The 24,811-nt window shown below is 45.5% G+C and overlaps 1 protein-coding gene across 1 annotated transcript in view; it reads right to left on the reverse strand.

Annotated features, from left to right (window-relative positions):
- The window catches only part of SLC22A15 (solute carrier family 22 member 15), a 69,441-nt gene that overhangs the window by 29,505 nt on the left and 15,125 nt on the right, over positions 1–24,811 (reverse strand). Inside the window, exons 3-4 of the mRNA XM_054564726.1 lie at positions 3,784–3,916; positions 2,979–3,143 (exon numbers count right to left, since the gene is read on the reverse strand). Coding sequence (XP_054420701.1) covers positions 2,979–3,143; positions 3,784–3,916 — 298 coding nt within the window. The remainder of the gene's footprint in view (positions 1–2,978; positions 3,144–3,783; positions 3,917–24,811) is intronic.

Here is a 24,811-nt window from a genome sequence, read left to right on the forward strand (position 1 = left end):
GATGTGACATCATTTTCCGAGTGTTCAGAGCCCCAAATCAGAGCATGTGGCCCGATAAGGAGACAAGTGTGATTTCCCTGGAAATTTGGGATAATCAATAGCTATTACAGGTTCATTACATTACAGCAGGAAACAGCACCTGGTTTCCACAAATGGGGCCTTTTGTCATTGCTCAGAATACATCCGAGCACTCAGCATGTGCGGACAACAACGCAGGCCAAAGGAGAGCGTCCACAGGATGAGACCTTTTCAAGCCCTAGTTCTGTCACGTGCTGATGTGTGACCTTGAGCAAGTCACTAAATATCTCGGAGCCTCAGTCCCCCCATCAGTAAAATGGAAATAATAACACCTGCTTCGAAGGGTAGTTGTTAGTTTCAGATGAAATAAGGCATGCTACACAAATGTGAATTTGTCCTCCTGCAGTCTGTATATAACCCCTTGTGTCTAGTAACCCCTCCCACAAGAAAAGCCACTTAAAAGCCTCCTGCGGTGAGTATCTGTTACGAACTATTGTCTACCTAGCACTCCTTTCTAATTCCAAGTACACCTCTTCTCTCTTCCGGAGAGCAGATCCCCCCCTTACTTCATCTCTGGGGTCAAGTGGGGACCGCCAATCAGAGCTCCCCGAGCTGCAGGCGTGACCCCGACTGGGCCAGTCAGAGCTTTTGCCCAGGACTGAGCTGCTGAGTCCGTCCCTGGCTGAGCAGAGGAAACTTCTCATAAAGGGTGGGGACAGAGATGAGAAGCTTCTGACTTCCTGGTTCCAGGCACCTCCAAAGCCTGGCTCTTCTGCAGTTTGGTCGTGTTAACCAAATGATTTCCCTGAATACACAGGTTCAACAGTGTTAACTCTCAGTCACAACGAGTAAGACTTGGTGTCAACTGGATATGATGGACAAGAGGAAATGATTCAAAGGTCCTAGTTCGATGACTTTGAGGACTGTCATGACATTGCCGTAGATGGAGGTCCCAGAAGACAATGGAGATCTTTCAGCTGAAAGAAAGCAGTCCTCTTCATTTAAAAGGCAAACAGACGTTCATAGCTAATGGCCAGCAAGAAGTTGCACATGAATGTCTGGAAATGACAACAGGGATGTAGAGATGGAGATGTGGTAAGGCTCTACCACATCTATTTGGTTTAAAGATTTAATACAAAATGAACATTTCAAATCAGCACTTTTGCATTCTGGAGTTACCAGAAGTGGTTTTGTAACTGTTTATGGGCCTTTGGATATTTATGCCTATTCTTCAGATTTCTTTTCTGTCTGTTTTAAATTAATTTCAAGTCTGCTCTTCCTGCTCAGTTTGCACTAGTAAAAAACAAACTTCAGCAGGTGAAAAACCTGTATAGTGATGACATCATTTTTGTAAATGGCACCAACGATCCGTCCAGTTTTCAAACATTAAGTCATGAAGTTTCCTTGATTCCTCTTTCTCTTCCCCGCTCAGCTGATTCTTTAGCAAGTCATGTTCCCACCCAAATTCAGCTCAAATGCATCCTCTTTCCTCCTCCCCGACTCCCCACCTTGTCAGGCTCTGCTTCCCACCACCAGGTTCCACGGGGCCAACCACAACAGGCTCCTGAATGGCCCCTCAGTTTCCACCCATGCTCCTCTGCAATCCATTCTTCACACACCTACCAGAGGGATCTTTCTGTACGTACGGTCTTATCGCACCTCTATTTAATTCACCCACTGGTTTGCTGCTGCTGCTGCTGCACTTCAAGGAAAGAACAAATTGCTCACGTAGCCTACCATGGGCCCTAAATCATCTAGGACCTCCAGCTTGTCTCACCTCAACCTTCCCCTACCTCTCTACCCTGCACCACGGGCATCTTTGCAGGTCCTCAAAGCAGCTCCTTCCTGCCTCAGGACCTCGGTTCTTGCCATTCCATCTTTCTAGAATGTTCTCTCAGAATTTCGCACACCTAGGTCTTTCTCATCATTCATGTCTTAGAACAGACACCTACATTGAGGTTTTCTCCATTTATCTTATTTAATATAATTGTCCTCTATAATTACCATCTAGTCCATTGTGCTGTTTAATTTTCTTCGCCATACCTACAATTTTCTGAAATCACCTCAGATCTGTTCTGCCTCTCCTGAGTAAGACAGAAGTTTCAATGAGAAGAAGAACCTCCCCTCACCTACCCATTGTGCCCACCCTTTTATCCCACGTGCCTACAAAAGCAGAGTCTGGTCTGTGGCAGGGTCTGTTTAATGAAGGAGTCTTGTGGAACAGACAGGCAAAGGAAAGCCCTAAGGATGAGCAGCAATCAATGTGTTCTCCACGGTGGCTTCCAGGTGGGGAAGACTACGTGTATTTTTTATCCTTGCAGATATTTCTTGATTTTATTTTACAGTGGACATCAATTCTTCTCATTGGAAGATATTTATACAAGGGGAAAGTAACTAATACAGTAATATGAAAATTTACATAGTTTTAGCATTTTCTTTCTTGAGACGGTGATAGAATGGCTAAAAACAATACAGAATATGGCCTCAATTTTGCAACTTAAAAAAAAACAAACCAGGAAAGAAATGTTCCAATAAGCACTATCTGTTGACTTGAATAGTAAAAGCCAGAAAAATCCACGAGGCATGGATTTATAAAATATGATAAGGCTCTGAGAAAAAAATTTCTAATATTTCCTGTCTGCACAATTTCTCAATTTAAGGTAAAAGCTGTGAACACCCTTCTGAGGAAATTGACCCTTTCCCAGTAACCTGGAGGCAGCCTGTGAGAATGTGGCAAGTTCACTGTCTGTGAGGCAGGCCCCAGGGGAGACTTTCTACAGAGAAACACCAATAAAATGACTCGTTCACGGTCAGACAGGACAAACTCGGGAAAGCAAATCTAATAGTTAGACAGAGCACTTCAAGTCCAAGTGCATTTTTAGACTCCAGGGTTACACTGGTTCCCTACAGCTTTCAGCAGCAGCTCACCACCTCCTCATCTGCATGGACTGAAGCAGTACCTGCGAGTGCCCAGTAGGCGGTGCCCACACATTCGTTCAGCAGGACAAAGGCCACCAGTGACATCCCTCCATTCATCACGCCCACCAGGAAGCGAGTGACTGCAAAGAACTCGTACGTGGGAGAAAACCCATTTGCAATAGCAAATAAGATGTCAAGAGCAAAACCTAGAAAGAAGAGTAACAGTATTCAATAATCCAGAGACAGAATGACATTTGATGGAAGTAATAAATTTTATTCATTTGTTTGTAAACTTAAATCTTGGTAAACTTAAATTTTCTGAGGGTTCGGTTTGTTTTTAAAAAGGTTCCTTTTAAAAACTGCAAACAAAAACTGAGATTTCCTTTCTTTGTTACAAGCTGATTTCTGTCTGTCATGCAGTTTTCAATTATTCACGAAAATGCTGGAAATTTAAAAAATCCTGGCTCATACTCAGCTCCTCAAGAGAACCATGCTGAGTCCTACAGAGTTCATTTGAAATTAACCAACAACACAAGACAGAAGGAAATGGATCTAGTAGACCCTCTCAATCTTTGTTCTCCTTAGAAACATGGCATCGGTTAGAATCTGGGGGTTGCTGGTAGCACCATCATCTCCGAAAAGCTCACAAAGCAGAGGTCGGGCCTTCCCCAGCTACGCAGAATCGCGTCTGGCTGCAGTCTGGCCTCTCATCAGCGTCAAAACCCAGTTCTGTGTCCACAGGGCCATTCCCTGAGAACCTGAAGGAAACAGTCCCCTTACTATTTCCCCACAAACCTCAGGGAGACACGTCCCCTAGCTCAGCCCCTGAACACACTAATGGATTACCTGTGAGATAGACCTTTTTCCTCCCGAAGCGATCTGAAAGCTGACCGAAGGAGATCACGCCCACAAACACGCCGCTGAAGAAAAAAGAGCTTGCTGCGCTCACTTTATAAGATCTGTTGGCAATTAAAAACCACTACAGGAAGGGAAAACAAAAGAGAGACATTTAGGTCACTGAAAGGGCAGATGGATTGAGTTAGCCATTAAAAAAACATGTGTAATATAACGTGTACACCCTAACTTCTCTACTGCATTACCCATGATTAACGAGAATTCAGTAGAGCATCCATCCTGGACAACGTCCAAAAGATCTTTTTTCCAGAAACACTGGAAATCGTTATTATTATAATGTGATTCCAGAGCACTCTATACATATCCTATTACAGTGCTGAACACAGTATACAGTGGCTAATGACTTACACATCTGTTTGTCCTTCATTCTAAGCCCCTGCATTTCTAGAGCACCTGCACTTCTATTTCTCTGACACCTAACATACGACGCGACATGTAAGAGGCAATATATAAATGCCCCTTTTCTCCTACAGATTAATGGGTTTAAAATCCTTTAAATCCTTTTCTCAAAAAAATTAAACATTCAATGACCATATGACCCAGTAATTCCGTTTCTTGGGTATACACACAAAAAAACTCAAAGCAGGGATTCAATCAGATTATTTGTACCCTAATGTTCGTAGCAGTATTATTCACCATGGGTAAAAGGTGGAACCAACCCAAATGTCTATCGACAGAAGAACAGATAAGCAAAATGTGGTATGTGCTTACAATGGAATACTATACAGCCTTTCAAAAAGAATAAAATTCCAACAAGCTACTACATGGATAAACCTTGAGGGCATCATGCTGAGTAAAATAAGAAGACCGTCAGGCAACCCTGAAGAGCCTGGAGGCTTTGCTAGAAATACATGATAGAGACTTATTCACATAGCTAGGCAGAAGTCCGGAAGTGTTCCACAAAGAGAAAAGAAAAGCTGAAAGTTCTTACAGAAAAGGGTGCATTCTTGAGAATTACAAGTCCTGCATTCTCAGCCTCAGGACTGGTCCAGGACGGGTACCAGTCAGCTGCCAGGCAGTCAGACAACAGGCGCCAGGTGGAGGTATGCACGAGCCCGTCAGACGGTCTAGACATGCGGGTCTTCCAGCAGGCGCTCAGAGGGTTATCTGGAGGCCCAGAGGTACATCCAGGCATAGACATATGACCGGGAGTTAAAGAATGTTTTGAGTTCCCAGGCTAGTGAGAACAAAACTAGTCTTTCCTCACGTCTTAGCCTTCATCGTGTTAATAATTTTAGCAGCTTGGTAAAGTGACTCCATTTTCTATATTTCCGATCTGTTTCCTCATACACAAAAGGGACAAATATTGTATGATTCTTCTTTATGAGTGTGTAAGAAGAATAAACAGAGAAAATGCCTTGTAAGTCTTAGTCCTCAAACTTTTGCAACCTGAGGTGAAATAACCTTTGGACTGGGCCTAAAGCAGCCTTGTGTCCCAAACAACTCTTTGTTGTGGTTACAGACTGAAAATTAAAGACATTCTTTATAATTAGCTTCTCTGCCTTATCTTATCTGCACCTATGGAAATGTGTCCTTAGCTTATTAATACAGAAATTCCTTCTGTAACCTCGTGTAATTATTCCCCTTTCCTTTGTCATAAATACCCCTTGCCTTCACCTCCTAATCAGAACACTACTTGGGATTCTGCCTGAATCCAGGCTTGGAGAATAGCTATTATTTTGGACCTCAAATATATGCTTGTTGCTGCGCACTTAAGGCTTTTTATTTCTAGGTTAACACGTGTGATGTGATTCATAATAAGAAATGTGTCTTTGGTCTTTCCCCACCGTTCCTGGCCTATAGCCCCTGAAGCCCTGGTGACTTCCTGCAGGAGAGCCACAGGGGCGTCTTTTGTTACCATAGTTAGTCTTGTTCCCAGCTCCTGAAAAAGCTTCAGAGCTGTCATAGTGACAAGGAGGTCTTGTTATTTATAATAGGCCCTCTTTCCCACCACACCTGATTATGTCAATGCAGTGACTTTTAGAAAGCTCCTTAGATGGGGGCTGGTTGCCAGGGGAACCGGCCATAGGATGAGAGAGTTGGAACTTTCAGCCCTACCCTCCAGGCCTCCAGGGAGGGCAGAGGGACCGGAGGCTGACTCCATCGCCAATGGCCAATATTTTAATCAATCACACCTATGAAACGAAGCCTTCCTAAAAACCCAAAAGGATGGGGTCTGAGGGCTTCTGGGTTGTGAGCATGTGGAGGTGCTGGAAGCGGGGCCCGCCCAGAGAGAACATGGCAGCTCTGTGCTCTTTCCCCACACCCTGCCCTATGCACCTCTTCCACCTGCTCCTGAGTTATATCCCTCTGTAACAAACCAGTGGTCTAGCAAGTGACATGTTTTCCTGAGTCCTGTGAGCTGCTCTAGCAGATTAACCTAACTCAAGGAGGAAACTGTAGGAACCTCTGGTTCAGAGTCAGCCGATCACACGTGCAGGTAACAACTAGGACTTGAGATTGGCATCTGAAGGGGGGGTGACAGGAACAGCCTTGCGGGGCTGAACCCTGAACCTATGGAATTTAATGCCTATTCCAGGTAGACGGGGTCAAAACTGAAGTAAATGGCAGGATACCCAGCGGGTGTCACAGAGTAGCCTGATGTGAAATGTCCCGCCCCCTACCGCCCCTGCCCCGACAGACACACACACACACACACACACACACACACACACACACAGTTGCTGGTGTCAATGTAAGAAATGTCCAAAACTGTAGAGAGTTTGTGTGCATTTATCTGAGCCAAACTGACGACTATTGCCAAGAAGCAAAATCGCAATGGATTGAGAAAATGTTCTAGAAAATGGCAGTTTTACCACTTGTTTTATAATCAGAATCAAAGGGGACGATGTCAGGGGGTTACATGAAACTCACTGGCGAGAGACGGGGGAGGCAGGAGAAAGCAAAGCGGGGAGGGGAGCAACCTCTGGGACTGGATAAAAAGTAGGATGAACAGACACACGCTTTGACATTGGTGGGGACAGGAGAGTTAACAGCATGATAACAGTAACCACGAGGGTTCTGGGGTCAGCGCTCTGGTGCAGTGACTGCGCCCTGGGTGGTCTGGAGAAAGGAAATTACCTGATGTTCCACAGGTACGTAATTGTAGGGGCAAAAAGACCAGTGCACAGTCTCACTTAAGGTAAAGATCCACCCTTGCCAGGAAGACACTGGCCTAGGAAACGACTACGCGCCATGACTCGCGTTTAGTTAGGAGCTTTAATTTCAGATCATCCTACGTGGTTCCTTTCGGTCTCCGAGTCTGTAAGGCCACCACGCAGGCCTCCCCGGAGGTTGTCAGGTTTGGTATGTGGCCCGTTTTCCACCCGCATGGGCCAGAAGTGTCAGAAGAGGAGGGCTTTTCCTCTACCTGGAGTAGTCAAATCCATTGAGGCAGAAAGTAAAACAGCGGTTCCCAGGGGCGGGGAGAACAGGGAGCTGCCGTTGAACAGGCGCCGGTTCCAGCGTGGGACGATGAAAATGTAGAGACAGATGGCGGGGATGGCTGCGTGATGTGATGTGAATGTGCTTAATGCCACTGTACTGTGTGGACCCCTCAGGCACAATTTCCCGCCAGAGCACCAGACTCCAGAAGCCCTCGCTGCTGCCTACTCCCTGAATACCATGTCCGTGTGCTGTAGGTGTTCATTGTTAACTATCCTGTTACCCACCAACGTAAAGTGGGTGTCTCTCATTCTACTCTTTATCCAATCCCAGCGATCCCCCCCGCTTCCCCTTCTCCCGCCCCCCTACTCTACCGCCAGTGAATTTCACATCACCCTCCTCTGATTCTAACGTGTAAAATAAGCCGCAAAACTGCCATTCTCCAGGGCATTTTCTCAATCCATTGAGATTTTGCTTCCTGGCAATTGTCATCTGTTTGGCTCGGATAAACTCATAATAATTCTCTGCAGGTTTGGATGTTTCTTATGTAGACAACTGTATGCTGCAAAATGGCACATTCTATGTTATGGATATGTTACCACAATAAAAACATCCCTTGAGTGCTATTGTCTTCTATTTTAGGGAAATGTATACGCTTAAAGAGAAAGTAACCCTCTGCTTAAAATGCTATTATCTAAAGCCCTGGCTAGTGATGAGGTAAGGTGATCTTTGTCATAAAGATAAAAGTCAACCTGTGTCATAGAGGTAGCCTCAGAGAACCAAGAGGACGCTCGTACTCCCCCCTCGCAGCCCCCTTCCTAGAGTTGACGAAGACGGGGACATGAAAAGCCCCTTCTCCAACAGCCACAAGGAGGCGTCCCCTTCCCCCCCTTCCAGGCCACTCCTTGTCCCTGGTGCTGTGACCACCAGTCACTATGACCCAGAGCTATCGAACTTCTCTCCTTCTCTCGCGTTTCCTGTGAGACAGAGCAGATAAAGACCTCAACCGGACAGCTTCCATACATCTCTGAGCAACAACAACAACAAGGCTCAGGCATCGGAAAATAATTAGGGACAGCGCCCCCTCCCGAACGCTACGTTTTGCTTCTAACTCCTCCTGTCCTTCGCATGCATTGTTTAACAAGGTTAATTCACTGGTTTTCCTAGCCCTTTGTGGATTAGAAATAGTAAATTGGGGTGTCACTGCCCTTGGAAAAGGTAATGAGGAAGTTACTGCTTTTGGCGACGGTCATAATTTCAGTGAGAGAGTGATAGGACCAAAAAAAAAAAAAAAATGAACTACATTCCAGACATTTTTTTTTCATTTGGGGATTCAATAAATATTTGATTAGTTTCTACAAGGGGTTAATAACTCTTCTAAACCCTGGGAATACAGATGTGAACGAGCTACACGTGGTCCCTGCTCGCATGGAGAATAAGTGTCGGTGGAGTAACAGACACTGAACACGTCAACACAGGGAGACTGGGAGGAACCTCTTTAAGTAGGTATCCAGGGAAGGCTTCTCTGGGGAGGTGACACCTGTGACCTGAATGACGGGAAAGCGATCGACCCTCAAAAGCTGTTCAGGGAACACAAGAACAAGTGCCACGGCCCTAAGGTGAAGAGACAGGTCAGTGTGCCTCCCGTGGGGGCGGTCGGCAAGGAGGCCAGAGGGGTGGGCAGGCGTCAGACCACACAGGGCCCTGAGCCACGGCCAGGAGCCGGGATTTTATTCCAGTGCAAAGAGAAGACGCCGAGCTGCTGGGTTTGTGTTTCTAAGGCTCACGCTGGCCGCTCTTCGAGAATGCATCACAACAGGCAAAGCAGGAGCGGGGAGGCCGCCGCAACAGCTACAGGTGATGCAGAGGATGACGTGGACCTGGGATGCGTTTTGAAGGCCGAACTTGCTGGTGATGAGATGTGGTGGGGGGAGGAGAGAAAGGGAGAGTCAAGGGTATCATCTATGTTTTTAACTTTAGCCCCTCAGTGGAGGGTGGCAACAGTACTGAGACGGAGTGGGCTGTGAGGGTAAGAGTTCCAAGCGGAGACGCCACGCAAGCATTTGGATATGAGTCTTGAGCTCAAGGGAGAGGACATGAGGGCTTATGAAGCTCTGGATAGGGAAGCAGGCTCAGGACAGGGTCCTGGACGCTTCCTCACTCAGAGGTGAGCAGAAGAAGAAGCCATCACAGAAAACGCACGAGTAGGAGGCAGAGAGCGTGCAGGAGAACGAGGGAGTGTGGTATCCCTCGTTCGTGTGGTCACAAACGAATCTGATTCCGGGAGGAAGGGGTGGTCAAGATGTCGAATGCTGCTTAGAGGTCGAGATGAGGACAGAGAAGTGCAGTTATACTTGGAAATGAAATGGACACTTAAAACAGCAATTTTGGTAGAGAGTGAATGGAAGCCAGATGGGAGATGGTAGAGGAACTGGAGGAGGCCGAGGCATTGCTGGCGGCAGGTGTGTACAAAATGGTCTCCATAAGTGTTGCTGTAAAGAAGAGCCAAGAAACGGGACAGTATTCGACGGGAGCCCGGGGTCAGAGATTATCCATGTGTTTTTTACAATGTGTGTGTGTTGATGAGAGAGGTCCAGCGGAGACGCTCTCCTTGCAGGAGAAAAGCCAGGAGGCGTGGGCTTGGCTGTGCAAAGCAGAGAGGTCCGCCTTTTGTAGAAGCAGGGAGGCCACGCTCTCCAAGGGAGATGGGCAGAACGTGAGTTTCAAGGCCTGCAGTGAAGGAACTCCAGGCCTGACTGCTTTGTTTCTCTTTCACTGAAAATATCAAGTGAGGTCGACAGCTGAAGGGATGGAGGTGGAGGGGGGTTAGAAGTCTAAGGAGGAAGATGTCATCATACAGGATCCCCTCAGCGGGACATGACCCATTCAAGGGAAGTGCTGAGGAATGGCCAGGCCAGCTGAATGCGCCCTCGAGCTCAGTAGTGATCAGGCGATGAGGAGGGGGCAGTTAGAGCTTACGCAGAGTTGGGGGTTCCCTGGAATACTACAGAGGGAGAGAGGTACTAGGGAGTTGCAAAAAAGTGACTATTATTATACTGGAACATATGATGGTTAAGAGAAAGGAAGACATAGGGAGAGGAGGTAGTGCAAAGTCACCATCAGGAAAATCCCTTCTTTCCTTAACTTCTCTGTACTTTCCGTTCTTGCCCTATTTGAAATCCAGTTGTCCCTGCAGGAGATCACTCACGGAACTAGATCCTCTCAACCGGAGGCTGCTTTTCCTTGGACCTGAGAAACTGAAATGGGAGTAGATGACCAAACTTGAAAATCAGCAGTTCGTTTGAAGATCACATGATCAGGCTACATAATCCACCACCCTTCAGTGGCAAAGAAGCTGGCTCGTTTTCAAATATCCACTCTTTCAGTGTAATAGACTGTTTAGCTGGGCACACGGCTACCCAGAGTGAAAAATAATGCCACCGTCGCCTTTACAATTGCCTATAGTCACACTACCAAGTTCTGCACAATGAACGTAAGCAGAAGCATTGTTGGCGCCTGCCAGAAATTTCTCTTAAGACAGCTGAGTTGCCCCTTTTTCATTTTTACTGTCCTAGGGCTTAGAATGCCCATGTGAAAAGCTGGAACGCTACCTGGGGCCATGATGAAGACAAGCACATATCAGGGATGGTCAAGTCAAAAGCTGGAAGGAATCTTGGTTCCTGAGGACACAGGGGTAGGGCCCTGGCTTTGGCATATTTTTTAAGTTCTTTAGATGATTCTCATAGACAATCAGGTTAAGAGCCCCAACCCTGGACCCTGTCATCCTCCATAGCTGCATGACCTTTAAAATCCAGGTTTTGAATACCCCACCCTCAGACCACTAAGCCTTAGTCTTCCAACTCATGTCCTCCTGTACCCTCACCGCTCCAAACATTCTCCAACCTTCTCAAGACCACCAGCCACCAAATTCTACAGTAAGTATGGCTTGAGTCACCAGAAAAGATGAAATCACGTTAAGAAGCCCTGATGTAAGGATCGCAAAAGGAAAGGGCAAAATACATTTTAAAGTTGCACATAAAAGAGATTAAAAAAGCTCTGGACTTTGAAGAAATTCTGTTTGTGAAAAGCTAATTTATTTCAGCTTTATGGATAGTTCTGCAGTAGAATTTTCAACTCACGAGGCTATGCCTGGGGTGTCCTTTTCTCAGATTGAAAAATGAATCAAATAGTATCAGGTTGGCCTAGAAAAGAGAGGACTGTATTTATCATGGAGAGAGCCCTTCTCTTACAACAGCCAGTAAACCGGGCCTATAGTACTTATGTTTAATACCTGGGAGCTCAAATGCTTGCTTTTATGTTTTTCATGTTCTTAGGGTTTGTTTTGGTGTTTTGTGCCTTAAAAAATCTGGCCTGCAACTTCCGTCTTGATTATCCTGCACCACGACTTCTGCTAGTCCGTTAACATGGCCAAGATATCTGGGCTCACACTGATCTGTTTTGTGCTTCATCAATAAAAAGTGGTTCATGCGGCTGCGCCGTAACCAAGCATCCCGTTGACCACACTGGCACAACTTTCCTACTCCATCAAAAAGGCCCCAGCACCAGCCTTCCAACAACTGGACAGTTATTGGCCAGGATGCCAATTTTAGGAGGAAATGGCCCAAGGGATGTTTGACCAGCAAATTCCAAATTTTTATTCTCAGGCTGTCAGTCCAGTGTCAAAGCAATTTCTCGTGATTTCTCTGCAGGCCAGCGCTGGCTGGGCTAGTGCATCTCCCTGGTTCTCCTGGAAAGCATTCAGGACGGATGGAGAAAGCGGGAGGCCCTGCCAGACTGTACGAAGGCACATGAGAGGACGGGAAGCTGGAACCCTGGAGAAGTCCCTGGCGGGTCTGGGTGAATGGGGAGGTTGGCTCCGGACTGCGGCGAGGCGTTCACAGCCGGCCTTCTACACTCCCCCTCCCCTATCACGTCGGACTTTGATTTAAATGTTTGGTTTTGTCTTCAATTTTAAAATGTTTCAAATATAATTTACATACTTATCACATACCTATTATATGAACTAAAGAGTTTTATCTTGTCAAAGCTCAGACAAGAAATACTAAGAGAGTGATCCTTACGGTATGTGAGGAAATGGACTGGTATAACCTGATCTTAACGTTCTTGAAAGAGGTCACCCACCAGACTAGACTCAATTATTAGTGTATTTCTTTGCCCTTTTGATTAATATTTAGCACCAAGGTAAAACCCAAACCAGCACATCAGAGAACATCAGAAATTAAACTTTAATAAACGTAAAAAATAATGGGTGATATTCTTGAGAAATGTGGTTTTATGTGGCTTTAAATTTTAAAAATCATAAATTTATAAATCACTCAAACCCTTAATTGGCTAGGGGTTATTAAAGTGATGATTCTCCTATAATTTTTTTAAATGACAAGCCAAATTCTAGAGCCACAGAATGAATTTTTTATACTGATTCATTTCAAATTGAGAAATCACTTGCAAAGTAAAAAGGAAGAAATCTTTTCTTCTCTTCTGTGTTAAGAGAAAAAGAAGAAGAGAAAGACAAAGTACTTTCAGTGTCTCAGGATAACCCAGCTAAATCTACTTTTGTTTTATAACTCACATCTGTTTTTCTGTTCATATGCTCACTACAGTTGCTAGATAGAGTTCATCAGTTCGTTCATTATCCTGTATTTTCAGAAAGGATCTGCAGGGCCTAGCATTAGAAGCTGAGGGACAGTCATCCACTCATCCGCAGGAGGCAGACCCGAGCAAAATCTGGCACAACTGGGATCGCCGCCCATAGCAGGGACCTCGGAAAGGAAAGATGAGAGGAACATAAACATGGCAAATGCGGCAGTGAGCCCAGAGCCCGGTGCTGTGTAGAGCCTTCCACCTCCCGGAGAGAGAAGGGAAGGCAGGCAGAAGTAAAGGGAGTTGAGGCAGTTACGGGGAGGGGTTTTTAGTTAATATTTGAATTCTTATTGCTGAGAGGCTAAGAATAAAGGGCATCTCCCAGAGAGGGATAAAGTACTGGTGAATGCCAGAAAAGCTGCTGGAGCCGCTGTACAGACGGGCAAGCAGGGGTGTGGAAGACCGTCACAGGCCAGGCCAGCGACCCAGGCCAGAGACCCAGGCCAGCCTGGACGGGGCGGGGCCTCGGAGAAGGGAACGGGCTCAAGCTAGTTATAGTGACCTGGGCCGAGTCCTGCATGAGATATTATCTGGAGCCACTAGCATGGATTAGTTCAACCACAGGTTGAGTGAAGCTTGAAGACAAGTCTTGAGAGAGAGGAATAGAGGGAGAAAGAGAAGGAGAGAAACATCAATGTGAGAGAAACATCAATTGGTTGCCTTCCGTACGTGCCTCAACCAGAGACCGTGCCCAAAACCAGGCATGTGCCCTGACTGGGAATCGAATCAGTGGCCCCTCAGTTCGCAGGATGGGGCTCAACCCACTGACCCCTGCCAGCCAGAGCGGAAGACAACTACTAAGGGAAGTAACAAAATGTCTTGAAATCATTAAAATGTAGGCTTTATGAAAATATCACAAATCAAATCAATCTTTTCTTTTTTTGATGTGGCAGAAATATAACCTGAAAAATTAAATTATTGCTTTAAAATGGACCACACGCATATATAATCCTAAAACCAATTAATATCTGAGTAATATAAAATGTATATCAAAGATATGCCAAATAGGAAGGCATCGTACCCTTATAACCAGATAATTTATAACCAACCAACTTTTACGTAATATTCTCCTCTAATCCCAACAATCACCTTTTAGAATAGGTACGTGGTAGTTATTATGATTCCCAAGTTTTAGATGATACAACTGCAGTCCAGACACGATCGCACTAGCATAAGAAGAGCCTGGACCTGATGCCTAGACACCTGCCTCAAAATTGCCTTCTCAGAGCACTAAATGCTTGAATTAGTCAAGTCTCAGAATTCTGGAGCTAACGAGTGAGAAAACGTTATATTTGAGTGTTAAACTGAAAGAACAGAAATTACAATGTGCTACGTAACGATTTTCTATTATTTAACCCTTAACATGTGTTCCATTTAGGGAACTATGAAAAAATCAACTGAATACTAGAAGGAAAACTAGAAACAAGTGGGTCCTATGGCTAATGCTAATAGAACCAGGCACTGCTGGTAGTGAGGGCGAAGGAAGAAAAGGAAGGTTCTGTGTCAACTAGGAAGTTAAGGTTACCCAGTCTGTGGGCTTGGGAAAGATCAGGAGAAGACTGGGGGTGATAAAAAGGAATAATGTATTTTAAAATCAACTTCTAAAGTGTTTTTTTAGAAGATTTATCTCATTCTACAGTGTATGTTGTAAATACAAGTACTTAATAAAACTTCTATTTTTAAAAAAAGGATTTAATTATTTATTTTAGAGAGGGGAAGGGAGGGAGAAAAAGACGGAGAGAAACATCAATGTGTGGTTGCCACTCAAGCGCTCCCCCCTGGGGACCTGGCCCTCAAGCCAGGCATATGCCCTGACTGGGAATCGAACCAACAACCCTTTGGTTCACAATCCGGTGCTCAATCCACTGAGCCACAGCAGCCAGGGCAAAACTTCTATTTTTTTAACTGAGCTTTTTTCATTTACTTACTGGCTACAGGACGTCCTGGCTACCCATGTGACACAACTAAACCAGGCCCAGGTAGCTTTCTGTCCTTTCCTGCTCTGAATAGCACTGCGCCAACGCACAGACTGAAAGAGCCGTTCTCCCGCTGGCCATGAACAGCAGGAAGACTCCAGAGCACACGCGCTGAGAATTAGGACGCAGGCCGCCTCTGCCGCGTGCAACTTCCCACTGGCCCTGTCACTGTCACAAGTCTGTCTCTGCTTCAGTCTCCTCCCGTGACCTGAACTGCCCATCCTTTCCCCCCTTCGATCACATGGTGACATTTCATGGCACAAGAGCTGAGAAATGTGCAACCAACACAGACCCCTCTCCTGGGCCAGGCAGCCGATGGGCTGCAGAGACGCTGCACCCTAAGCTTTCTCAAGTACGGTTCGGCTGTCTCCCTCCCCAAGGAAGCCGCGCCCCTCCGGTCCCTGCGCTGGCCCGCAGAGCGCCAACGACTGCCCCACCACGCATGGACCACGTAGGAGCTTCACGGCCCCCTGGGGAGGGCATGGGGGCCCAAGGCAACCCACACATTCCTCAGTCCACCTTTGCCGAGAAGCCTGGTGCTGGTTACTCTTGTGCAGGCCCCGCCCTTGTCCTCCTACCCCGATGAGCCCCGTTTCTCCGGGACACGCCGTCAGCATCTCCTCTCCCCTGAAGCCTGTGTGATTCCCCGGAGAAGAGCTGACTATGCTCTCCTCCCTGCCAGATGCCTGTTTGCTTCTAATAGGACCTGTGGTGAATTATTTTCTTACTTTTCTCTCCCTACAATGCGGCACGCTTCTTAAGCATACATGTGTATCCCAAGTGCTTACCTGATGGTATCTGCAGGAACTAATTAAATAGTTGCTGAACTATTTGTGTCATAGGAGGAAATGTTACAGTCTTATGGGCATTTTCACAGCCAATATCTCAATGTCACAGTTTCAAATGTCAAGTCCTGAGTTTAGGGACAGGCAGAGAACTCCCTAACTAGTCACCTTTTCCTTGGAGTCACTGAGTGGCATTCTCATCAAAGAGACTGTGAGGGAGATTTGCAATCGGAGGAGCGTTCCTTCTTCCTATAGCCAGTTGGCCACATGGAATAGTTTGGTTGTATCTTTAGCCTCTACCTTCATAGAGAAAGAAAACTAAAGAGGAAAAAAAATGGGCTGTTTTTGTTTTTGTGTTGTGTTTTGTTTTTGTTTTTTTGGAAACCCGGCTGGAAAAACCTGAAAGGCAAAATGCTCACCCCTGAAACGGATACCTCCCGAAGCACAGAAACCACAGCAGTGTGTTCCCTGCTCCCGCGAGTCCCCTCTGAGAGCAGCAGGGGGGCTCAGGCAGGGCCACTTGTGCCCCTCACCCGGCTGCTGGAGCCTTCTAAACAGTGGACTTGTTCACGAGCCTGGTGGGGCTCACTAGTCCCAACCCCGCCCTCCCTGCAAGGGGGCGGGCCCCGTGGCTGTGCAGGGCACCGCCCACCTGACCCTAAAGAGCAAGGAAGCCTAAGGCAGCTTCTTGGCTGACCAGGTGGGCGGGCCAGCCACAGGACTGGGCACTGCTTACGGATCAAGCATCTTGTCATCCGAAGTCCTGCTGTGGTGGAATCCGAGCCGTTTTACCTACCAGCGCCACAGCCATTCCCTGACTCCCGCCTCTCAGTGCTTCACGGCGGCAGGGCGGGCACAGACAGCAGCTTCCACAGCCCCTGCAGTCCGACCCTGCGGGCTCTGCACCACCCAGGAGCTCCTGACTGTTCTGTGAAATACTCTGAACTCTCCTGATAACAGTTCCAACCCCACTTCAATCCTCCACTTTCCAGTATTTCCCCCCACCCCCAGATATTTACAGTTTGGAACAGGAAAACTCTCCCTTCAGGACGAAACCAGTTGATCAGAGGCCCTCTGGGATTAGGAAGAACTTGGACAGGGTGTTTCAGGAACAATTTCATGGTGATTAACTAACTTGCTTCATTTCAATGTAGTTGTCACTCTGAATTACCACTTAATGGGTGACGTGCACAGTCTATAACAGTCAGTAAGTAGTACAGGCGTAAGGCAGCAAGACATTTAAAAAAATTAGCCCCTAAAGCAATTATTGCAGTGAATTTTTCAGAGAGTTTTAATACTCTGTCTTTTGACCTCAGGGTATGGCTTGGGGAAAATATATTAATCTCAAGATAATAATCAGTCAAACTCAGTTGTTATATCTACAATGATATTAAAGATTCAAACCTTATGCTTTTTTGGTTGCAAACATTAATTAAGCATGATAATTGTGTGTCTCCATGATATTTGGTCCTTTCTGAATGAGTCAGAGCTCAGAGAATAATTAGAATATAGCAGACACCAATCGGCTACATAAATTCACCCCAATGGCTATTAGCTCATTTTAAAATAGCCAGCACTCCTAGATTAAAGGGGTTTTTTTTTTCTGCATTAATACAAAGTTAATCATATCTATATAACCTTTTATTCACCCTTCCCAAAGCCCTCCATGAATAACTTCTGCAAGGCCTGACCTGAATCTAATAAGGGGCATGTGAGAGTTTTAAAATGTGTATTTGTAGCACCATGTCCTTAAACTATAGAGTTCTGCAGATTCTATCTTGATATTTCCTTTCAAAAGTTTTGTATGAGAGATTAACAAGGCTTTATACTTGTTTTGTTTTTTTTTAGATTTTATTTATCTATTTTTCTATTTTTAGAAACAGGGGGAGAAAGAGAAGGAAACATCAATGTGTGGTTGTCTCTCGCACGCCCCCTACTGGGGACCTGGTCCGCAACCCAGGCACATGACCTAGACCAGGAACCAAACCGGGGATATACTTAACTCTCATTTTATACCAAATAATTTCAGTAAGAACCATATGTTTTCTATATACCACAGATTATATATTAAGGATATTAACCAACTTAATGACAAGTTTGGGTGCCAGTTTCAATATTACTACTTTGGAGGTTTTGAGGAGCAACTGGAAAACCAGAGAGGGAATCAACATTGAATGAACCCTGAGAAATTAGGGGAGGGCTTGGTTTGGGACTGCACTGCACTGTCCTAAAGGTGACAGGCTGCAGACAGAGCGGCCAGTGTCACCACCTGCCTGGCACTGCTGGCCCCAGCTGCTCCTGATCACCACTCTCGCTCGCTATTCTCCCTCCGCCACTGTTTCTCAGCTGACTCCTGTCATTATGGTGGTGGCAGCAGGGAACTTGCAAACCACCCACACCGCCCGCTCCAAACCACTTCAGGACGCGGAACCCCACCCAAGGAGGGGTCCAGTGTCCAAGGCACAAATAGGGTGTGTGAACGCACGCGTCACTCACACGCTCTGAGTAGGGGGATAGGAACACACATGGTGGACGCCTTATTTGTACATTGAAATAACATAAAATGACTTTGGGGGAAACATGAGATTCTGCACTGAGAACATAAAGCAGACAAGCCTCTTCTTGGATCTGTCTGAATAGATGAAGGCCTTTCCAGAAAGTATTCAGCCATGTACTATGACAAATAGAAACATTAAAGAAGATATAAGATACAAAAAACATTGTACATAGGACAATGATGCCTCAGTCCCCTGCAAAGTAGGCACCTTGGGACTACACACAGTTCTCCTAATCACTATCAGCTGCCCTGTCGTATTTTCCTGAATCTCATTATTGATGGTCTGAAATCTTTTCCTTTTCAGAGGTGATTTTACTTTTGGGAAAAGCCAGAAGTTGCAGGGTACCACCTCTGGACTGTAGGGGAGCTGAGTCACCTGGGTGATTTGATGTTTCGCCAAAAAACTCTACACGAGGTGTGATGCATGAGCGGGTGTGTTGTTGTGATGAAGCTGCAATCACCAGTTGCCCATAGCTGCGGCCTTCTGAGTCATCTGAATAGTTTCTGTGGAGGAATGTTCAAGCTTAATGCAAAATTTATGCAGGTTTGCTGCTCTACCTGCTCAGTCACTTTGAATGCGACAACCACACAGTACACATGAGCACTCAATGGCATCTTCTGCCCCCACTGACGAGTACTGTGAAGTCTTCATTGTTCATGCATGCGCATTCCAGTCTGCTCTCCTTGGCTGCCAGGTTACCTCAATGGGGCACAAACCATTCTCATTATATTAACAAAGGCTGGACTTTTTCTGGACAAACCTCACATTCAAAGAGGAGAGGTGGGGGTGACCCGTTAACACTAGGGCAGCAGGCCGCCAGGAAGTACATGCGCTGTTCTTCATTTTAATTAATTCTCTTTGTTATTTTTTTGCTATATCAGGAGCCTGTAAGTTTATTTGAGCTTGACAAATTTTTTTTCAAGTTGTACTTTTACTTTTTTTTTTTTATTAAAGTATAGTCGACATAAAATACTGTATTAGTTCCAGGTGTACAACACAGTGATTCAACCTTTATAGACCTTACGACATGATCATCATGTCTAGTTACCACCTCTCACCGTACAAAGTTATTATGTATTAGTGACTGCATTCCCTACGCTGTCCATCACATCCCGGTGACCTATTTTCTTTATAATGGGAGGGTTGTGTCTCTTATTTCCCTTTACATTTTAACCCATTCCCCACCCCCTCCTCTCTGGCACATCAGCTTGTTCTTTGTGTCTATGAGTCTGTTTCCATTTTGCTTGTTCATTTATTTTGTTCTTTAGATTCCAAATATAGATGAAATCATACAGTATTTGTCTTTCTCTGAATTATTTCACTTAGCCTAATACTCCATGTTATCACAAATGGCAACATTTCATTCATTTTTATCACTAAGTAATATTCCTGTGTGTACATCACATCTTTACCATCTATCCGTCTACTGAACACTTGGGCTGCTTCCATGACTTGGCTATTATAAATAATGCTACGCAGGGGTTCATATACTGTTTTGAATTAGTGTTCTCATTTCCTTCAGAGAAACACTCAGAAGTGGAATTGCTGGGTAGTATGGTAGTTCCATGTCTAATTTTTTGAGGAATCTCCATACTGTTTTCCATAGAGGCTGCTCCAGTTACAAGCTTAACTGAATCGCGGCTCCCTCCACAGTGTCCATGCGATTCTTGTGCGTGTAGGATTGCTAGCCAGCATCCTCCTGAGTCGCATACAAATATCCTGAGAGCTGCGTCACCATAGGGAAGGCAAGCTCGAGACAGGCTCATAGGCGAGCTGCCTCCCTGCCTCCCTTCCTGCCTCTGTCACATGGCACAGTGGAAAGGCCACCGTGATCGGACACCACGCCCCTCCTTTTATGAACTGTATGTCACTGAGCAAAGTCAGCTGGCTGCTCTGAGACCGTGCTTTCTTAAATTTTGAACTTGCAAGCCGCAGTACAAACATTGTGATTCTCTGCTCTTCTTCCTTAGAATCCTCCCTGTCAGAGGCAATAGCCAGCAGGTGACAGGCAGCCCAGGTCGGCGAGTGCTGATTTTGCTTAGCTTTCAACCCCTCGTGTGCGCCATGTGCTGTCACCCACAGTCACTTTGCTCACCTTCACTCTGGCCAATCCACCTGCCCACACCTCCACCTGCCCTTCCCAGGCGCATCCCAGCTCCTCCCCACGCCTGCACAGAGTGCTGGCAGTGGCACAGGTGTTGGGCCCAGACCCCGCGCACTGCCAGTGACAGAAGCAGACCATCTAGCTCTTTTCTATACTGAAATACCCCGATAAAGAGGGGAAAGCTGGGAAATCACCAGGGTAGTGGAAAGAATTTGGGTTCATCGAGTCCCAGGCCAGTGGCTTATTAAGCATGTGATTCAGGAAAAATTCTTTAAATTCTTGACATATCAGTTGTTTAATCTGCAGGACAGGGCTATCCACAAGACGCAATAAGCAGCACACAAGGGCGCATCAAAAGGTACTCACGGTTATCTGCCTCCTCGTTCTCGTTTACCAACTACACCTTGTAAAACTCTTCTTACCCGCAAACTCTTTGCAAAGTATTAGAACAGTCTTGTCACAGCTGATGATCCCGCAGGGACTGTGGACTTTTGTCCCGCTATGTGGCAACATAGTATGCTCCTCCATCAACAGAGTATACAAGCCACAGCCATCCTTGCAAAGCATCATGAACACTCTCGGGCTGGAAGCAGCCAGTTCAGCATCTGGGATGCTCCATAGTTAATACATCCTATGCCATGACCCCAGTGTCCCCACGACAGTGCATTGACACCACCCAGCTGGGCAGCTGGCAGCCCCACCCCCACCCGCAGGGCTGGACACATTTTGGAGCACCCGCTGGAGACTTAGGATCACTATCTGCATAGGGAATATTTGTGCCTTGAGATGGGATGAGAATACAATGTGAGAATAGAATGGGAGGAAAGTCCCACATAGTCATAAATCCCTATGTATAATCAAGATGGATAATAGCATAGACATCCACGTATGTGTATCTTCGTGGACCTACGTCGGTGGGAATGAGAAAAGGATGTACAAATGAGGGTGGGTAAGAAAGAGCAAAAGACAAAGAGAAAGCCACACAGAAATGAAGAGAGATGGAAATGTCAGAGAAAGAGACATAGAGAAAGGCAGACATGGGAAAAGGCAGAGAGAAGCAACCGAAGGTAAATACAGAGAGACAAGCAGATGAGGGAGGCAGGAACAGAGAAAAACACAGAAAGACAAAATGACAGAAGCAGAGAGAAATAAAGAGGGAGAAAAGCCGGACTGAAGGAGGGAAGGGAGGAAGGGAGGGAGGGAGGAGAAAAGGAGGGAAGGTGGGGACACACAAAGTTACAGTCTGACAAGGCCAGGTGGTGAGAGAGACAGAGACTCACATATCTACCCCCGTGGCAATAAGAGGAACATGAGGCTACCTCACCGGGGGGTGAGGGTGGGGGCGGGGGCAGGAAGGTTAGCACCACCTTAGCCCTTTATCCTTTTCCTCTCAGAGCGGCCTTAAAGCTCTTCAGCACTTGCCAGGGAAGCTATTTGATTCCCTCCTCCTCCCCCAACCGGCTCTTTTTCCTGGTGGTCGCACTCTGGGCTCCCTCCCCGCCATGCTCAGCCTCCAGTTGGGCAGTGTGCAGGGTAAGGCCCCAGGGAGCCTGCACAGGTGACGTTCCGGTGACCAGGGCGCCTGTGCCCGCTGTCCCGGGGCGCAGAGTCTAATGGCCGTCTCCCTCCTCGTACCAAGGCCTTCTCTAGCATCAGGCGAGTAGTAGCTGCTCAATAAACATTTGCTAATAATATGGTGTCCCTCTGATGATGTCTAAAATGGCTCCTAAGTTCAGATTTCATTAATATGAATTTAATTCAGTTCCACTGAAATGTATTGAGTGGCTGTCGTGCTGAAGCACAGCATTGCTACATTACTTAAAGTATTAAGCATATACTGTGGGATGTTCTGCAGAAATGTTCCTCAGGCCCAGCTCGCGCCCCAGGCCCATGGGCACCGCATCGAGGCTGCACTGCCCAGCAGTGCTCCAGAAAGCCCATTCTCCACAGGAATCTCCTGTCAGGGCATCTACAGTCCTTGTCCCTACTGACAACGGCCCTTTGCTTGTTCTTGATTAAAATAGCGGCCTGTGGACTAGGGGCGCTGAATTTTAAAAAGGGGCCATCCCTGGTAAAAGTAAAGGCATTCGCAATATGTGGATTAGCTCAACATATCTTAGAGACACTCACGACCCTTCTGTGAATTTCTGAGACCGCCCAGGGTAGTCCGCACTCTATCTACAGAGGGGTTTTCCCAGGCTAAAACTGCTCCTTGGTCCCAAGCCAACATGAACTCTGGAAGGTTCTGTCTGCTTGACGCTGTCAGGGAGTGGGTCAGTATGCTGACTATGGAAACCTACGGTCTGTCTCCGGTGACCTGTCGTGCAAGCAGTTTGGAGCACCTGTCCAACCACAGAGCCAGGACTTCCCAAGCTGGCAAGACAGTTTATGTTGTGCTTCTTTGATAAAGAATAATTTAGTTAACAAGTGTTTATAGGTGTGGCAGAGTTTGGTCTGAAATTCACTTTCACTGTAATGTGGTGAGCAGACCTGTTATTCTCAGCATTTCAATATCCTAGGGGGGCAATAAATAGAACCAGGGCTTTTTGGAGAAATGGCTTTCTACAGTTGGGATGGAAACGTAAAAGATGACCTGGAATATCTTGTTAAGCCAAAAATTTCTGAAGTGCTCGAAAAAAATGATGAGCATGTCAGGAGGACACAAAAGGACTTTCACCTCCAGGAAGATGGAGTCAACCTACTTTTCCCAATTGATCTCACTCCATATCAATAAAACCCTGCACATTTTGCATACAGCAAACAACAGGCAATGCTGAAAGGTGGCGAGAAGACTAAGACGGGACCTTGGGACCTGGGAACGGCACAGCGATGACAGCCCTCGGTTTCTCTTTGCCTTCCACATCCCCGGCCGGTGCCAGGAGGGCTGGCGACTCAGAAATGCTAAGGGAGCAACAAAAGAAGCCCCAACGAAGCCGCTCGTTCTACCCAAAAGCACAGGGAGCACTTTTTTATGTATTGTAACACTGTGCAGTGTAGTTCTAAAAGTAAGTAGGAAAATATTTATGGTAACTATTTTATGAACAGGGGAGGGCAAGGGCATGTAAAGTGAGGTAGAATTTCTGTGTGTCACTTGAACTAGTGATTTGACAATAACAGTAGACTATGATAAGTTATATCCATAATGTAATGCCAAGAGCAATCACTAGAAAGACTATACAAAGAGATACTCTCAAAAACACTATAGATAAGTCAAAACGGAATTCTGAAAATTGTCCAAGTTACCTGCAGAAAGGCAGGAAAAACAAAAAAGAAAAAAAGAAAAAAGAGAGAACAAAGAGAAAACAAAAAATAAAATGGAAGAGGTATGCCCTAACATATAATTACATGACTTGTAGATTATCTAAATACACAAATAAAAACAAAGATTGGCAATGTCGATTAAAGAACCTGACTCAATTATATGCCGTCTACAAGAAACAAACTTCACATGTATATATCATGTTATCGCTGATCAAAGAAAGCAGGGATGGCTATGTTAATATCAGATAAAGCACATTTTTTAACAAACAAAATTACCAGGGACAAAGAACCAGGCAGCAAATATTTTTAGCTTTTCTGGCTCTATGGTCTGTCACAACTACTCAGATCCACCATTATAGCATGAAAATAACCATCAACAATACCTAAACAAATGACTGTGGCTGTATTCAATAAAAGTTTAGCTATGGAGAATAAAATTTGAATTTCACGAAATTATCATGTGTCACAAAAAAAAATTACCAGGTACAAAGAAGTACATTATAAAATGATAGAAAGGTCAATCCACCAAAAGACAGAGCAATGATAAATATGTATATACCAAACAAGAGAGCTGTAAAATATGTGAAGCCAGAACTAAGAATAGTAAAAAGAGAAATCAATAAATCCAAGATTATAACTGAAGACACAAACACTTCTTTCTCAACAATCTATAGAACAACTGGGGAAAAGATCAGCAAGGATATAGAAGAATTCAATAACACCATCAACCAAAAGGACCTAAACAATATTTATAAAATACTTCACTCAACAGCAACAAAACACACGTTTGGTTCAAGTGTCGACAGGACAGACACCAAGAAAGACCACATCCTGGGCCAGAAGAAGTGAAATCATACAGAATGTATCATCTGACCACAATAAAATCAAACTAGAAATAAAAAAAAGGAAGCTAATGGGAAAATCTACAAATACTAGGGAACTAAACAACATACTCCTAAATAATCCACGGGTGGGTCAAAGAGGACATCGCCAAGAGAAAAAAAATACATGAAGCTAAATAAAAATTAAAACGCAACATATCAAAATTTGTGGCACACAGCTAAAGCTGTCCTGGAAGGGAAAGTTGTAGCACTAAATGCTTACATTTGAAAAGAGGAAGATTCTCATCAATAATCTAAGCTACCACCTCTTAAACCTAAAATAAGGAAAAATAAGCTCAAAGCAAGGAAAAGGAAGGAAATAATAAAGAGCAGAGCCAAAATCAATAAA

This window comes from Pteronotus mesoamericanus, unplaced genomic scaffold, assembly GCF_021234165.1.
Source record: "Pteronotus mesoamericanus isolate MK-2021 breed Mesoamerican mustached bat unplaced genomic scaffold, CSHL_Meso_final scaffold_99, whole genome shotgun sequence".
Classification (NCBI taxonomy): Eukaryota; Metazoa; Chordata; class Mammalia; order Chiroptera; family Mormoopidae; genus Pteronotus; species Pteronotus mesoamericanus.